Below are 18,736 nucleotides of genomic sequence, written 5' to 3' on the forward strand. Positions count from 1 at the left end.
ATATAAATAAATAACGGATGGGGTATGGGGGGAGGCAGGGAATTAGTGGAAGTTTGAGAAGTCAGTGTTCATGCCATCAGGTTGGAGGTTACCCAGACGGAATATAAGGTGTTGTTCTTCCAACCTGACTGTGGCTTCATCTTGACAGTAGAAGAGGCCGTGGATAGACATATCAGAATGGGAATGGGACGTGGAATTAAAATGTGTGACACAGTAGGATGGGAATGGATTTTAATTCACACATTACAACAACTCAAGCACGGTTAAATGCTTTTATTAGTAAGAATATAATTTCCTTTTTAAAAGTATTTACAAATGGTTACTATGAATGTTAATATAAACTATGCCAAGTCATTGAAAGGCACTTGATAAATTCTTCATTTCTTCACTGATGTTGCTCACAGTGTGTTCTTTCAGTCTTTAAATTTTGTTCTTCACAGAGGCATCTGGTAAAGCCTCTTCACCACTCCCGTCACCTTGACTCGATGCACATAATGTCGGAGAAGCCTACCAGCTGCTTCTTTTCAAAGTAAACACTCTCCAATGAATTGGGTAGTGGATTTTGAGTGGAGTGGTACTGTTCAGTACCTGTACGATCATATCTCAGAACCAGCGATCCATCCTCGACACAGGTGTATGGGCTGCCATTCCCTATTCCAAAACATTATGAAGGTCTGGGAGAACACAGATTATCTTCTGCACTATCATGAACACCAACCAACCTGGAACTCTCATGGTGTTGATTTCCAGCACTCAGGAGTGATATTGCTGAGTCTGACTGCAGAAACTGGAGTTGTTGCTGCTATTTATTGGGGGAAGATAAATTATGTGACATAGTTACACATCAACAATGGTTGACAACTAGATGAACCAAATGACTAAATATGGGCAGACATAATGTTCATGTCCTAATATGATAAAGCCATCATTACAACGACCATATTTGAGCAGGTTGGAGGAACAACACCTTATATTCCGTCTGGGTAACCTCCAACCTGATGGCATGAACATTGACTTCTCTAACTTCCGTTAATGCCCCACCTCCCCGTCGTACCCCATCCATTATTTATTTATATACACACATTCTTTCTCTCTCTCTCCTTTTTCTCCCTCCGTCCCTCTGACTATACCCCTTGCCCATCCTCTGGGTTTTTCCCCCCCTCCCCCTTTTCCTTCTCCCTGGGCCTCCTGTCCCATGATCCTCTCATATCCCTTTTGCCAATCACCTGTCCAGCTCTTGGCTCCATCCTACCCCCTCCTGTCTTCTCCTATCATTTTGGATCTCCCCCTCCCCCTCCCACTTTCAAATCTCTTACTAGCTCTTCCTTCAGTTAGTCCTGACGAAGGATTTCGGCCCGAAACGTCGACTGTACCTCTTCCTAGAGATGCTGCCTGGCCTGCTGCGTTCACCAGCAACTTTGATGTGTGTTGCTTGAATTTCCAGCATCTGCAGAATTCCTTGTGTTTGCGAATATATGGGAAATGTGTTTTTAACCATCTTGCATTTCAAATATTGATGGAGTAAATAAGTGCAAGCTTGTGAAACCCCACTGGTTTCCTTGGCTGTGGAAGTCTAGGGAATACACATTCTGGTCCTGCCAAACCAGTGAAATTGAGATGGCTCTCCCACCCCAAACTCCCGTTTGTGTGGATGCTGTATCATTTGCTACCCTGTTACAACACTGTGCCGAGAAATAACACACAGCACACTGCATACGACTAATAAATCATATTTATGAATCTTATCTAAAGGGTTAGTAAAGAAAAGAAAAAGAAAGAACTAAAGAGCCTATTATAATTAAACAGTCAAATGTGCACAAATTGGAGCTCAAATCTTCCAAAAGTCACACATTAGATTAGATTAGATTATGAGGACCCTCAGTCCTCGTTTATTGTCCTTTAGAAATGCATGCATTAAAATATGATACAACGTTCCTCTAGAATGATATCACAAGAAAACACAGGACAAACCAAAACTGAAACTGACAAAACCACATAGGTATAACATGTAGTTACAACAGTGCAAAGCAATACTGTAATTTGATAAAGAACAGACCATGGGCACGGTAAAAAATAGTCTCAAAGTCCCGATAGACTCATCATCTCACGCAGGTGGCAGAAGGGAGAAACTCTCCCTGCCATGAACCTCCAAACGCCGCCAATTTGCCGATGCAGCACCATTGGAAGCACCCGCCCGCAGCGGACTCTTGAGTCTGTCCGAAAACTTCGAGACTCCGACACAGCCTCTGCGAGCACCATCCTCTGCCGAGCACTTCGACCCTGTCCCGGCCGCCGAGCAACAGGCACAGCCGAGGTCTCGGGGCCTTCCTCTCTGGAGATTCTGGACCACACAGTAGTAGCAGCAGCGAAGCAGGCATTCCAGAAGTTTCAGCAGATGTTCCCCTGTGCTCTCACGTCCGTCTCCATCAAATCAGGATTGTGCACGGCACTCTACTTGACAAATAACAGACATCACCACCGGAGTGGCCGCTGCGAGCTGCGTCGCGCTGCCATCTTCTCCTCCCACATATCCACCGATCCTCAGCAGATCCCGGGACCTTGCTCCATCGAATCACGGTCACCCACCAGGTCAAATCCTACAACCAATTCTCTCCAGCGTCTTCTCTCTTTGTCTCCTACCGAACCAAGAAAAACAAGACCAACCTTGGTGTCCCTCAGAAAACCTCTCAGTTCCACCATCCTAATTGGATGACACACATACCTTAGCATCCCTTATCTTCAACAATAACCCGAACAGGCTGAAAGCAGAACACACTGCTCTTACAGAACTGCTAAAATGAAATACCTGCAGCATAGCAGTAAAAATGTGAACCATGGTGTTGCACTTGATTAAATGATTAACACTTTGAGCCATTGATAATGTCTGCATTTGCAAGCCAAGGTTGTTTTTATATTGTTTAAAATGATCTGAGGTCTCTTTTCATTTGAGAGAATTATGCATGGCTGTCCAGTTCCTGCTTCAGCTGAACTGTTTTTAACTGCACCACTGAGTATCCAAAAGGATAAGAAATAATATTTCCACAGGGCTATCGATGACACATATACCCATTTTGTACATTTTGCAACAGCATGTGGTGCTGTTTATTGCCTTTATGTAAAATCATCCCGGTGAACAACCCAATTGGGGATCTGTTACATCGTGAAGTAAAAGAAACACATCTGTTCTAATATACAACAGCTGTAAGAATGTTATGATGGTTTTCAATAAGAACATTAGTACATAAAAAGGATGCAGTACATCGTAAAATTGAAAGATAGGCGTGATAATCCGATAGTTCATTATACGGTAAACTACTAGAATGAAGCATGCAGGATCATGTCTGAAAACATGGCAGCCTTGGAGGGGTACTTAATTACAAAAGAAAAATTCTTATGTGTTTTATTAAAGCTTAACTGTTCTGCCATTTGTTTGTGTTTACAGCATCAGATAAATCATTCATTAAATGATCGCCACATGGTAACCTGGATTGGAGAGGGTTTGAACAAGCACGCTGCATAAGTTTTGTGATCCGCTCAATTCCATACGCTTATTCAGGTGGCTGAAAGTCACAGTGGGTGGAACCATACTACATTTCCCAATCACTTTCCTGCACATTTCGTGACATGTCATTTAATTACAAGGCACCATTAAAATAAATACAGGGGGTCTAAGTTCAAGAGTAGAAAAGGTTTGTTAGTGATGAAAGTAAGGGAAGAAAATGAAAGAAAATAAATTTAAATTAGTGAGTTACAGCAAATTTTAAGTTGCTTGGTATGTAAGATCTGAATATTCATGCAGTATTTTAAAATGTTACTGCTATTATTACTTTAATCTTATTTATTGTGATATAGTAAAGCATAATATTAGAGTTTTGCATAGTTGCTGACTTTCTTTAAAAAAAGGTGTTGTCCAGTGATTTACAAGTTATCCTCAACATTAAGGAAGGATGATATGTTTTATTTCATCATACTAGTTTAAATGGGGCACGGAGAAACAGAGATTGTTGATACAGAAGTTGACTTACAAGCCAATAATAGTCTTACATCTTAACTTATATAATGCTAGCAATTAATTTTTCTATCTCATGGTCCCACATTAATGACAGAGTTCATCATTTTCTTCAAGTGCTCTTTAAGATTTGTTGCAAGTTCTTATGCAGGATTCCCTAAAGGTTAAGTTGCAGGTTGGGTTGGTGGCAGGAAAGGCAAATGCAATGTTAGCATTCATTTTGAGAGGACTAGAATATAAAAGCAAGGAGGTAATGTTGAAGTTTTATAAAGCATTGGTCAGACTGCACTTGGAGTATTATGAGCAATTTTGGGCCTCTTATTTAAGGAAGGATAGGCTGGCATTGGAGAGTCTGGAGAAGGTTCACACGAATGATTCTGGGAATGAAAGGGTTAATGTATAAGGTTATGTTTGATGGTCCTGGGCCTGTATTGGCTGGATTTTTGAAGAATGGGGAAGGGAATCTTACTGAAATCTATCGAACATTGAAAGGCCCAGATAGAGTAGATGTGGAGAGGATGTTTCCTAAAACGGGGGAGTCTTGGACGAGAGGGCGCAGCTTCAGAATTGAGGGATATCCATTTAGAAACGAGATGGGGGGAATTTCCTTAGCCAGAGTGTGGTGAATCTGTGGAATTCATTGCCACAAATGGTTGTGGAGGCTAAGTCATTGGGCAGATTTAAAGCAGAGATTAACAGGTTCTTGATTAGTCAGGATGTCAAAGGTTACAGGAAGAAGGCAGGAGAATGGTATTGCGGGGGATAATATATCAGCCATGATGGAATGGTGGAGGAGACTCAATAGGCCAAGTGGCCTAATTCTGCTGCTATGACTTATGGTCTCATGTTTTAAGAGCAAGATAGGCAGAGAATGAAATTTGTCAATGAAGAATGGTTAAAGAATAAAGAAAACACCACCATAGCTTGTGATTTGGCAGAATTTGGTGATTTCACATCTGCTTCTTAGCCTGTCTCTACAAATTAACTCTATTTTTTGAGCACTGAGGCAGAGGAATTTAGTTAGAACAAATTGTGGAGAATTTAGTAGTAAGTGATCACACCAATAATATGTCAACTAATTAAGTATGAGATAGCCGGTCAAACAAGAAGATTGCCAACTTTGAACACTGGTGTTTGTGGAACTGTGTGGCCCCCGCCTGAGTGGTAGATTATCAGGAATAGTCCTGAACTTCTGCTGGCAGTGCATATGCACGTACAACATCTAGATTTTGTTCTTCTTAGTTATTATAAATGAACATTATTCTATAGATCAACATTGAATCCTATTTTGAGATGATTCTGAAGAGATGTGACCTGCAGGGTATTAACCTGCTGCTGAAAGTTGGGAATAGTTTGTGCAGCTCTTTATCAACCAGCATAGACATTATAGGCTTCCTCTCTGTAGTAACTCTTGGTTTGGTTCCAAGATTTAACGGTCATTCTTGATCTCCATGTACTAAGTGGCCTGCGAATACAAGTGACACACTCTAGGGTTACCCAAAGCGCAGTACGTGCAACTATAGGGTACAGATGATACTTGTGTTTGTGTGCATTCAGCAGCTGAGCTCCAAGTCATCCTTAGCATGTCTGGCCAACAGTCTGCAGACGAAGAACTTACACTTAGCATCTGCAAAACAGAGGTTCTATTGTCAGTTGTCCTTACTGCTTTCTGACACAAGTGTTCATGAAATGAACAGAAAAATTTGGACCAACTACTGCATCTTGGAAACCACTCCTGAAGAAAGCAAAAGTCAATTTTGAAATTCACCATCACATATTGCGCTTCAGTACAGAATTTAGTCAATTGAGGAAAAGGGTAAATTGAAGATGAAGACACGGAAGTGGCAAAAAAACTAGAGGTCTGCCAGGGAGCCATAATTCCTGTCCTTCAATATGCTACGGAGACCTTAACTATTATTAGCAAGCATCTCAAGGCACTGTAAAAATATCAAAAATACCGAATTTGGAAAATTCTCTAAGTCTTCTTGGAGCAATGTCAGTGTACTCAGTAAGGTTAACATACCCAGCTCTGGGGCTTTAATTGGACTCCAGTATCTCCATTGGACAGGCTAAGTTTTTCATATGCCTGAAATGTTCTTCCAATCTCTGTCACAGGAAGAGATAATGGTGGAAAAGATTCAAAGATATGCTTTAAGTCTCCTTTGAAACTTTGGGTAAGGTAGCATTGCGTTTGAGCACAATGGCCTCTCAGGAGCCAACCAAAGGTGCTTTTGTCTTTTTTAAAATATTTTTTTTTTACAATTGCAAAACAATCCAGGAAATTAAGAAGTTCAAGTACTACAGGACTACCCCATTAGAGAGTTGCTCGTTGGCGGAGGAGCTGAACTTGGTGAGAACCATGTTACTGCCTGCTACAGGAGGGCATTGCAGTTGGTGTGCAGTCCAACAGCTGGTGATTGCCTTGACATTTCTCTTGGTGATTGCAAGACCCCGTTGGTAATGTAAAATGCTGCAAGTCCACTTCCCATGTTATTGGTGAGATAGAAGGCAGGTGAGTTGCGTGGCCTCATTTGTAGTGAGGACTAGGCCTCAAGCCATGGGCTTGCCTGTTGACGGAGTCCAGAGACATTGCAGTGCAGTGTCTATGCTGAGCTGGGGGCCGGCCCTCCTGTCAGTGCTGCCATCCAGTGTTCGATCAGTGGAATGACAAACTGGATTGCACGCCTGCATATGTTTGTCTACGGACTGCTGAGAAGTGCTTGTTCTTGCTGAAAACACCCATACACCATCAATATACAGGACTTGTCATTCAAGGCTACATTTTTTACCTGACTGTATGTTTACTTGCTATCTTATATATAATATATGTGCCTCATGCTGTGTATGACTGTTGGTACTGTGTTTTGTACCTTGACCACAGAGGAACACTGTTTTGCTTGGCTGTATTTGTGAGTTTTCATGTACGGTTGAACGATATTTAAACTTGAACGTGACAAAAATGCAACATCCCCATTCACTCTTGGGAATTCCGGGTCCATAACCACTCAGTGTTGAATAGGAACATTTGGGGTGAAACTAAGAGTCTGTGCTACATGAGCACAGAAAAACCCCACACAAGCAGCACACCAGCTGACAAAGTATCAACCAACTAGTCTATCAGAAACCTCCTGACCCATCTGCAGAAAAGGCTGTGGTTCCCATAGAACCCCCCCAGAATCGGAGCAGAGGCAAGCCATCCTTGATCTGAAAGCAATGCCTAAAAAAGGGCTTAAGCATTCAACCGGTTGTTGAATACTTAGAGATTCATCACTGAATTACATCAATGTCAGGCAATCAGATAATGACTGTAGATTTTCTTCACTGCGGAAAGTAAGGCGATCATGCCTTGTAGTCGATCTCGACTGCAGCAACTTGAGTTGAATTCCAAACCCTTGTGCTGTCTGTGTGGAGCTTGCATGTTCTACGGGTTTCCTCTAGGCTGTCTGGTTTCTTCCGACATCCCCAAAATGTTGTTAATTGGTCGCTGTAAATTTCCCTTAGATTCAGTAGGAAGATCAGGGGGTGTTAGTACCCATGTATTATGCATTATAGGGAAATAAGGGGAGGAATGGGATTGACAAGACTGCATAGAGTGCTGTTATATATTTGATAGACCAAATGGCCTCCCTCTATGTCTTCAGGAAATATTAATAGGAATTTGCTAAATTAATGGCTGACAACTTGGCCTCATTCTAAAGGAGCACTGATGTAATCCAAAAGTGTGACAAGTATTTACATAGTTGTATCATGGTAAGTACGATCATCTTCAGAATAAAAGGAGGAAAAAGAAAAATTGTTGGATAAAGGAAAAACTAATACTGATAATCTATAACAGGAAAAAGGACATTATGTGTCCCGTGAGTTTTCTTTTGCTTCTTTACCATTCTTTCATTTTGCGTACTCATGTATACAAAGAAATTAAGCTTTTATTTCAGGTTCCCAGTCATTCTAGTGCTTTGGAAATTGCCATCAACCTGCTACTTTCCCAAACATATGCCAGCCCTCTAAGACTTAAATACCTATTTTAGGAGCTCAAATCTCCAACTTGTTGATCCGCAAAACTCTGATGGTCTTCTGATGCCTGCTGGTCTTCAATGGTTTATTAAAACAGGAACTGACTAATTGAAAAGTGGTGATGGATGCTGCATGGCCTATTGAGTTCCTCCAGCATATTGTGTGTGTTGCTCGGATTTCCAGCATCTGCAGATTCTCTTGTCTGTCAATTGAAAGGCACCCAGGTTTGCTGATGGTGCACTGTGGGGTGTCAGCGTGGACTGATGTGGAGAGACTTCTGCGAATATACTGGAAATTCAAAGCAATACACACAAAATGCTGGAGGAACTCAACAGGACAGGCAGCATCTATGCAGAAGTGAGTCGCGATGAAGGGTCTCGGCCTGAAACATTGACTGTTTACTCGTTTCCATAGATGCTGCCAGACCTGCTGAGTTCCTCCAGCATTTCATGTGTATGGCTTTGAATTTCCAGTATCTGCAGATTTTCTTGTGCTTGTGGGAATATAGACTGGCTAAACGACAGATGGAGAAACACATGGAAAATTACCAGGTTATCCACTATGGCAAACAAAAAATGAAAAAGCAGAATTTTTTTTGAATGATGAAAAATTGAGAAGTGCTTGTGTTCAGAAAAACTTAAATATCTTTGTACATTCACGTTAACTTGAAGCCTGCAAGTACATGTTATAGGTTAGGTATACATTGGATGGAGTGGGGTTTTGCCATGTGAAGTGGTCTGCGTTGTGGCAACAGTTTGGGATCCATGGGTAAGTGTGTAGGGAGAAAGTATAGAAGTGTACCATATGTGGGGTCGGAGGAGATGTGGCAGAGCCATTCAGGAACAACTTCTTCACCTCTGCAATCTGATTTCTAAATGGACATTGAAGCCATTATCACTATCTCACTACTTCTTTTATTTATGTTTTCTTGTACTAATTATTTGAACTTAACTATTTACATTATACAATTAATGTAACTCAGTTTTTTCCCTATACATATTTATCATGTATTCCATTGTACTGCTGCCATAAAGTTAACATATTTCACAGCACATGCCAGTGATTTTAAACTGATTCTGATGTGTGTTCCCTGGTTGAGCCCGCAGCAGGAATAATGTGCACAGATTTAATCTCCATATCTAACGGAGGATACACGTGCAATACAGGCTGTGGAATAATGCTTCACCAAACTGATATAAAGACCAAATGATGGAAATACTCAGCAAGTGACATCGCATCTGTGGAGAGAGTATGTCAGTGAAAACAAATCAGATTGGTGACCTTTCATTAGAAAGCTGTAAGGTCATCAGCCTGAAACATTTACTTCTGTTGCTCCCTCTCTAAACAATTCCCAACCAGTTGAGTATTTTCAGCGTTTTTTGTTTTATTTCAGATTTCCAGCATCTGAAGTTCTTTTGCTCTTCATTTCCGTGATGAGGGAGTTTGCCTATAGAGGGGACATTAAGCAGGTTGTAATTAGTGTCTAGAGTTTAGAAAAAAAAGTGAGAGATTACCACATTCGACCAGAATTAATTCTTTTGAGAGTTCATTCTGACAGAGGTCGATAGATATTTGAATATAAAGCAAATAAAGGAATTATTGACATTGTGCAGGAAAGTGGCACTGAAGCAAAAGATCATTTGTGACATTAGTCAGTGGTGAAGCATTCCTGGAAGAGCCAACTGGCCTGCTTCTACTGTCGCTTGGGTCTTTATTTTCGGGTAGAGTTTACAGTCAGACACTTCTACATAATTTGTTTTGTGTTCATGGAACTCGCATCAAAGGCAGCAGAGATTGAAAGCAAATTAAGCAACTTATGAAAGAAACTTCTCAGCTCTTGGCAAAGCACTTTGACTATGCAAATGTCAAGTCCTCTGTTACCATGGCAGTTTTATTAATAGACACAATTGAAGTTCAGAATTCTTGTAATTAATTATAACCCAATTCAAACCTATTTGTTTTTACAACTGAGATGTCACAGTGCCTAGCAGATTCTTACAGTGGTTGGGGTTTAGCTCTGGAGGGTCTTAAACAGTGGACAATATTGATCATTGCAGCTGAAAGAATGTCGAACAGCAAAGCACTTGAGTGTGCCTTTGATTGAAGGCGGCTGCACTGGGAACAAAAGAGACAGTGTGGCTATTCATAACATGCAGCGTGTGAAATGTCTTAACATGGAACTTCCTCTCTCTTTCACAGGATCTTTTCGCCCTCGACTTAGATTCCTATCGCTACTGTGGGGTAAACATGACAGGATTTCGAATTTTAAACACAGAAAACCTGCATGTTGCTTCAATCATTGAAAAGTGGTCTATGGAACGGCTCCAGGCACCTCCCAGTGCAGATTCTGGCTTACTGGATGGAATTATGACGGTACGATAGACTTCCAAATCACGAGGCATGCCCTTTTTAAAAATTCATGGACGGGGAACCCTTACATGCTTCCTTTATAATAATAAAACCTGATTTTATATAGATAGATAGATATAGATATATATTTTTTTGCCAATAGACTCTTCCAGGATAATGACCTAGTTGCTTCTTTTGGTTTCCTGATACTTAACTTCTCCACACTATAGAACAAATGTTTCGTATGACTGAAAATAATTTAACGATCCAACATAAGGTTAAAGGTCTTCTGTCTGGAGTGAGATCAATGTACGTCTAAAGTACAGAGCTATGTGTGTAAAAAGTCGGTAAATGTTCACAAAAAAAAAAACAAAATTTCTACAGGGAATAATTCCTCAAATTCCTTTGATCAAACTTTTATTTGTTCCCATGAAAAGAAATTTCATGGAAATAAATTAACTTCCTGTCCATTCAACCTTCAGGCTAAATAATATCTCCCCCTTTATTCTGTTGGTTACTTGCTGGAGAAATCTATTGGGAGAGCCTCCTGCTATTGCCGGGGTTGTTGTTGGGCTGCTGTAGTTTCTATGGCTTCCTGAACGAGTCAGTGCCCTTGTGATGCTACAAATTTGTAACATCACAAGGGCTTTCCTGTTTCATTGTCCACAATGTCAATTGTGTGACTGCATTATTTTCTAACCTCATGTCGAAGATTTCAAAGATTTTCCCAACAGTTCAATGGAAGCAGCTGAGAGGAAATAATGCAAAGGGCAGAGCCAGAGAGAAAAAAAAATCAACAAAGCAATAAAGGAGAAAGATCTCTTCCCTAGAAGTAAAGAATATAGAGGGTAAAAAGGAACAATGATGAGCAAGCAACAAACATCAAAGTTGCTGGTGAACGTAGCAGGCCAAGCAGCATCTCTAGGAAGAGGTGTAGTCGATGTTTCAGGCCGAGACCCTTCGTCAGGACTAACTGAAGGAAGAGTGAGTAAGGGATTTGAAAGTTGGAGGGGGAGGGGGAGATCCAAAATGATAGGAGAAGACAGGAGGGGGAGGGATAGAGCCAAGAGCTGGACAGGTGATAGGCAAAAGGGGATACGAGAGGATCATGGGACAGGAGGTCCGGGAAGAAAGACAAGGGGTGGGAGGGACCCAGAGGATGGGCAAGAGGTATATTCAGAGGGACAGAGGGAGAAAAAGGAGAGTGAGAGAAAGAATGTATGCATAAAAATAAGAATGATGAGCAAGGGAAGATTAATGTGGGGCAAAAACTTATTACTGGCACAATGATTAGTACTGCTGCCTCACATCTCCAGTGAGCTGGGCACAATCCTGATATGTTTAAATGGAGTTTGCAAATTCCCCCTTTGTTTTCCCTAGCTTCCTCCCATATGCCATAGCTGTTCTAGTTGTTAAGTTGATTGACCGCTCTGAATTATTCCCAGTGTAGGAGGGTCGCAGAAGAATTGAGGGATGGGTGGGGTGGGTGGGTCGGGGTAGTGGATGGGCATCTGAGAGAGAATGGGTCACAGGGAGATAAGAGGAGGAGTGGATTGCTGTGAGAGCTGATTAGGCTTGGTGGGACAAATGCCTTCCTGTGTAATAACGCTAAAAGCTAAAGAGCTGGGAAGAATATTATGTTGTAGAGTCATTGAGAGATACGGCACAGAAATAAGCCCTTTTCCTATTGGGTCCTTCAAGTTCAAGTTTATTGTTGTGCAACTGTAGACATGTATACAGCTGAATGAAACAATGTTCCTGTGTGCCCAAGGTGCAAAACGCAGTACATTTATCACATACAGCACTTGAAGTAATATTAACAATAATATTTTTTAAATTGTGTAGATGTACAAGTTGACATAAAGTGCCTATACTACATATAGTTAAATTTACAACTGTGTAATGCTACTGGTGCTGTCATAAATAATGTCTACTGGGTGATAGCAGGGTGTCCAGAAGTCACACAGTCTAGGGGAAGAAGCTGTTACTCAGCCTAATAGTCCTTGTTTTTGGACTGTGGTACCTTCTGCCTGATGGTAGGAGGTCAAGGAGATTGTGGGACAGATGGGAGTGGACCTTGACAATGCAAAGGACTTTTCACTGACTAGACGTTCTATACTAATCCCATTTTTATTCTCCCTCTTTTCTCTTCAGCAAGCCCTGAGGTTCTAACTCTCACCAAGTTGCTGAGGGCACTTTACATTGGCTAATTAACCTACCAATTCTCAGATTTTCGGGATGTGGGAGGAAAACATATAGTGCTGAAAGAAAAGCTTGTCGCAAACTTTGACAGCATGAGGTGATCACAGGGTTGAACCAACACTCTGGTGCTGTGACATTGTGACTCCATTAACTGTGCCCTAGTTGATATATAGAAAATACATCCCTTTGATTTCTTAAATGGTTTTCCTCTCCTCGACCTATTTTTGTGCTAGTTCTGTTAACAATTCATTCTCATAAGCTGGTATAATGCAACTGTTTAATTGGCAGATTGGGAAGAGATGGAGTCATCCTTTACATCTAAATTTAATGCTCAAGTTTTCTAAAATAGTTTCTGTCTTTACCCTCACTCAGCATTTGTTTGTAGCATCACATGGGCATGTTTAATTGGATAAATGTTCTTGAGGCTAATTTTATCCTATTGTTCTCTAATCTGCATTCTTTAGTAATGTACTTAGGTTTAAAGAACAAGCAATATCAATATTACTTCCATTTACAAAGTGCAGAAATATTCCATGTCCGTCAGTATTGTATTATAAACCTTCCTCCCCACACAATTCACAGTCATCCACCAGTCTTTTAAATTCATGCTGGATCTCAAAGTCGAGATAAAACTGTTAAAACAGTTCATAGAACATAGAACCATTAAAGCACAGTACAGGCCCTTCAGCCCATGACGTTTGGCCAATATTTTTAAGCTACTCCAAGTTCAATCTAATCCTTCCCTCTCACATTGCCCTCTATTTTTCTTTCATCCATGTCCCCATATCTAAGAGTCTCCTAAATATCTCTAATGTATTTGCCTCTATCGCCAGCCCTGGCAGTACATTCCATGCATATACCACCTCTGTGTAAAGAAAAAACCTGTCTCTGACAACCCCTTTATACTTTCCTCCAATCACCACAAAATTACATCCCCTCATATTAGCCATTGCCACTCTTAGAAAAAGGCAATGGCCAGCCACTGTATATTTGTGCTTCTTATCATGTTATACACCTGTATCAATTTACCTCTCCTCTTCCTCCGCTCCAAAGAGAAATGTCCAAACTCACTCAACCTTGCACCTCTCATCAGGCATGCTCTCTAATCCTGTCAGCATCCTGGTAGATTGCTTCCTCACTACTTCTAAAGCTTCCACACCCTTTCTACTCTATTGGGAGTTATTCTTTAGGCCCCCTGGTAGCAGCAGAGATACCGAGGAGCAGATTGGAAGGCAGATTTTGGAAAGGTGCAAAAATAACAGGGTTGTTATCATGGGTGACTTTAACTTCCTTAATATTGATTGGCACCTGATTAGTTCCAATGATTTAGAGGGGGCAGAGTTTCTTAAGTGTGTCCGGGACGGATTCCTGTCACATTATGTTGACAGGCTGACTAGGGGGAATGCCATATTGGATCTAGTATTAGGTAACGAAACAGGTCAGGTCACAGATCTCTCAGTGGGTGAGCATCTGGGGGACAGTCACCACCACTCCCTGGCCTTTACCATTATCATGGAAAAGGATAGAATCAGAGAGGACAGGAATATTTTTTAATTGAGCAAGGGCAAATTATGAGGCTATAAGGCTAGAACTTGCGGGTGTGAATTGGGATGATATTTTTGCAGGGAAATATACTATGGACATGTGGTCGATGTTTAGGGATCTCTTGCAGGATGTTAGGGATAAATTTGTCCTGGTGAGGAAGATAAAGAATGGTAGGGTGAAGGAACCATGGGTGACAAGTGAGGTGGAGACTCTAGTCATGTGGAAGAAGGCAGCATACATGAGGTTTAGGAAGCAAGGATCAGATGGGTCTATTGAGGAATATAGGGTAGTAAGAAAGAAGCTTAAGAAGGAGCTGAGAAGAGCAAGAAGGGAGCATGAGAAGGCCTTGGCAAGTAGGGTAAAGGAAAATACCAAGGCATTCTTCAATTATGTGAAGAACAAAAGGATGACAGGAGTGAAGACAGGACCGATTAGAGATAAAGATGTGCCTGGAGGTTGTGGAAGTGAGCGAGGTCCTCAATGAATACTTCTGTTCGGTATTCACCAATGAGAGGGAGCTTGATGATGGTGAGGACAATATGAGTGAGGTTGATGTTCTGGAGCGTGTTGATATTAAGGGAGAGGAGGTGTTGGAGTTGTTAAAATACATTAGGCCGGATAAGTCCCTGGGGCCCGACGAAATATTCCCCAGGCTGCTCCATGAGGCGAGGGAAGAGATCGCTGAGCCTCTAGCTGGGATCTTTATGTCCTCGTTGTCCATGGGAATGGTACCAGAGGATTGGAGGGAGGCGAATGTTGTCCCTTTGTTCAAAAAAGATAGTAGGGATAGTCCAGGTAGTTATAGACCAGTAAACCTTACATCTGTGGTGGGAAAGCTGTTGGAAAAGATTCTTAGAGATAGGAGCTACGGGCATTTAGAGAATCATGGTCTGATCAGGGACAGTCAGCATGGCTTTGTGAAGGGTAGATCGTGTCTAACAAGCCTGATAGAGTTCTTTGAGGAGGTGACCAGGCATATAGATGAGGGTAGTGCAGTGGATGTGATCTATATGGATTTTAGTAAGGCATTTGACAAGGTTCCACACGGTAGGCTTATTCAGAAAGTCAGAAGGCATGGGATCCAGGGAGGTTTGGCCAGGTGGATTCAGAATTGGCTTGCCTGCAGAAAGCAGAGGGTTGTGGTGGAGGGAGTACGTTGGGATTGGAGGGTTGTGACTAGTGGTGTCCCACAAGGATTGGTTCTGGGACCTCTACTTTTCATAATTTTTATTAAAGACATGGATGTCGGGGTAGAAGGGTGGGTCGGCAAGTTTGCGATGACACAAAGGTTGGTTGTGTTGTGGATAGTGTAGTGGATTGTCGAAGATTGCAAAGAGACATTGATAGGATGCAGAAGTGGGCTGAGAAGTGGCAGATGGAGTTCAACCCAGAGAAGTGTGAGGTGGTATACTTTGGAATGACAAACTCCAAGGCAGAGTACAAAGTATATGGCAGGATACTTGGAAGTGTGGAAGAGCAGAGGGATCTGGGGGTACATGTCCACAGATCCCTGAAAGTTGCCTCACAGGTAGATAGGATAGTTAAGAAAGCTTATGGAGTGTTAGCTTTCGTAAGTCGAGGGATAGAGTTTAAGAGTTGCGGGGTAATGATGCAGCTCTATAAAACTCTGGTTAGGCCACACTTGGAGTACTGTGTCCAGTTCTGGTCGCCTCACTATAGGAAGGATGTGGAAGCATTGGAAAGGGTACAGAGGAGATTTACCAGGATGCTGCCTGGTTTAGAGACTATGCATTATGATCAGGAATTAAGGGAGCTAGGTACATGATAAAGGCATACAAGATATTAAGAGGAATAGATAGAGTGGACAGCCAGCGCCTCTTCCCCAGGGCACCACTGCTCAATACAAGAGGGCATGGCTTTAAGGTAAGGGGTGGGAAATTCAAGGGGGATATTAGAGGAAGGTTTTTTATTCAGAGAGTGGTTGATGCATGGGCTTGTGTCAGTGGTGGAGGCAGATACACTGGTGAAATTTAAGAGACTACTAGACAGGTATATGGAGGAATTTAAGATGGGGGGTTATATGGGAGCAGGGTTTAAGGGTCGGTACAACATTGTGGGCCCAAGGGCCTGTACTGTTCTGTGTTCTATAATGAAGTAATCCTTCCTATAGTACCCAACTGTTTTCCTAGAAATTGAATATTACCTTGAATTCAGAAAAGCAATAGCTGATCTGAACTGCTGTCCCAGATTGTGGAGGGAAGTATCATGAAAGTTGATCCCTTGAATATTAGGGGAAAATACAAGGTACTGTAATAGTTTTTGCAAGCTGTACGTGGTGGTAATGCATGTCACATAGGCTGAGTTGATTGGATAATTCCTCTGTCAGTCAAGCCATGCATGTCATATAGGCTGAGTTGATTGGATAATTCCTCTGTCAGTCAAGCCATCTTTCATACATGGCATTGATTTCAGACCTATCATTTATAGGTGAAAATCCTGTGCTTATTTAATTTTCTGAAGAAGCTTTCCTGCTCTTATTGGCTGTTGTTGCTGCTTCCTTTTAAGTTTGTTTCTGGAAAAAATAGTGAAGTGTTGGAGCGATGTTGCTGAACAATACAATTTGAGGATTTTCTGACTTGCTGGCCTTCATTCCCTATACATTGTCTGAGACCACATGCCTGGGGTTGGAGGTTTCTCAAATTACTTTTTAATTTACCATTGAGAGTGTGCCACTGCGTCACTGACTGGCACAGAAATTGCATGGAATCTGACTGCAAGACCCTACAGAGGATTGCAAGGACTGCAGAGAGGATTATCAGGGTCGCTGTCCCATCTATCCACGATATTTATCAGGAATGCTGCAAACGCAGGGCCCTTAGCATTGTAATAGATCCTTCTCATCTGTCCTATCACCTGTTTTGACCCACCCCGCTCCCTACTATCAGGTAGGAGGTACCATACCATTCTGACAAGGACTTGGGATGGGAAATAGCTTCTTCCCCCAGGCCATGAGACCACTGACCGCTCTGTCGCCACCCAGGTCTCATCAGGTATACACATCCTGTAGCATTATTCTGCTTAGTTCTTAACTGGTATCCTAAGTGCACCTTCTGCTAAATGTCAATCTTCTGGATATACTTTATTATTTGTTAATTTATTTGAGGTAATGTTCATTTATCTGTTGTGTGTGAGTTATATGTACTGTGTTGTGCACCTGAGTCTCGAGGAATGTTCTTTAGTTTGGCACTATACATGTATACCGTTGAATGACAATAAACTTACCTTGAATTCAGAAAAGCAATAGCTGATCTGAACTGCTGTCCCAGATTGTGGAGGGAAGTATTCACATAAAGTTTTGAGCACTCTTGTATCTTGCTTGTGTCAAGGAACAAGCGAAGAAAGAAAAAAAAGCCTATAAAACACAACATTTGATTAGTTCAGTTAACATAAATCAATGACTTGTTCACATATTATACATAGAAATGAAACTCTCATAATATTCTGTTTTTCACATACTCAGTATCTCTCAAGGCATTTTACAATTAATGAAGCACATTTACTAGATATGTTTACCTGTAATGAGCTGCTAAGTATTTTGTGTGCAATACGGTTCCACGACTGCAAGATGATAACTGCTAGACAAGGTTGTACTTAGTGGCAACTCAAGCCAGCCAGAATGAAGAGGATGAGATAATTCTCTTGTCAATAAAACTTGGTGGCACACAGCTCTTTAAGTGACAGAAATTGATTTTATGCACATCATTTAAATATCTATCAATCACTGTGTTTCTCTGGAGAAATTATTCTGCTTTTATGGCAATGTTGCTGTAATTTGTTTTGACTCTTCCTAACCGGATTGTTAATTGAGTAGGTTGATTTTGCTTGTTTTGCAAAAGACCACCTACCTACGTTGGTTATCATAGGACCTCTTGCAGGTCCTCTGTGCTGTCCACCAGTCTTTCTGCCTTTGGTGTTGTCCCTTCGGCTCCAGTCTCACTAAGTCACACTATTAGCAGTCATGCCTTTACATCTAGGCTCCCTCCCTGGAAATTCACGGACCTTCCTGCCATGAATTGACTACTCAAAATCTTCACTTTAATCACTTCCTCAGTGGAGCTAATCATGCTGACTGATGACTGGCAGTCCCAAAGAGAAGATTTGGCCATTAATTATTCATGGATTATCTTGTCTCGGACTCCTGCAAAGCGAGTAGTACAAGACAAGCTGTAGTTGAGATGTCGGCACATCTGTTTGTCATCTCCATTGGGACCAGTGGCCGAACACTAATATAAGTCCATAAGACATCAAGTCTGCTGATCCATTCCATCATTTCTGATTTATTACCCCTCTCAAACCCATTCTCTTGGCTTCTCCCCGTAACCACTGATGCCCCAACTAACCAAGAATCTCTCAATCTTTGATTTAAATATACTCAATGACTTGGCATCTACAGACATCCACAGCAAAGAATTCCACAGATATGCGACGATCTGGCTAAGAAATTCCTTCCCATCTCTGTTCTAAATGGATATCCCTCTATTCTGAAGCTCTGCCCTCTGTTCCGAGACTCACCCACTATAGGAAACTTCCTTTCCAAATCCGTTCTGTTAGACCTTTTAATATTTGATAGCTTTTCCCCCTCATTCCTCTAAACTC

General features: G+C 41.6%; 1 protein-coding gene across 7 annotated transcripts in view; it reads left to right on the plus strand.

The window, feature by feature from the left end:
- grik3 (glutamate ionotropic receptor kainate type subunit 3) overlaps positions 1–18,736 on the plus strand; it is a 591,681-nt gene that overhangs the window by 224,395 nt on the left and 348,550 nt on the right. For 6 of the 7 annotated variants that reach the window (XR_011883665.1, XR_011883664.1, XM_072247415.1 and 3 more), the window contains one exon: positions 10,223–10,396. The exons of the other annotated variant lie outside the window; for it this stretch is intronic. Coding sequence is in view for 4 of the 6 variants with exons in the window: in XM_072247415.1 (XP_072103516.1) it covers positions 10,223–10,396 (174 nt within the window). In the remaining 2 variants the exon portion in view is untranslated. The remainder of the gene's footprint in view (positions 1–10,222; positions 10,397–18,736) is intronic. 7 annotated transcript variants of the gene reach the window in all.

The sequence above is a fragment of the Mobula birostris genome, chromosome 30 (genome assembly GCF_030028105.1).
Source record: "Mobula birostris isolate sMobBir1 chromosome 30, sMobBir1.hap1, whole genome shotgun sequence".
NCBI lineage: Eukaryota > Metazoa > Chordata > Chondrichthyes > Myliobatiformes > Myliobatidae > Mobula > Mobula birostris.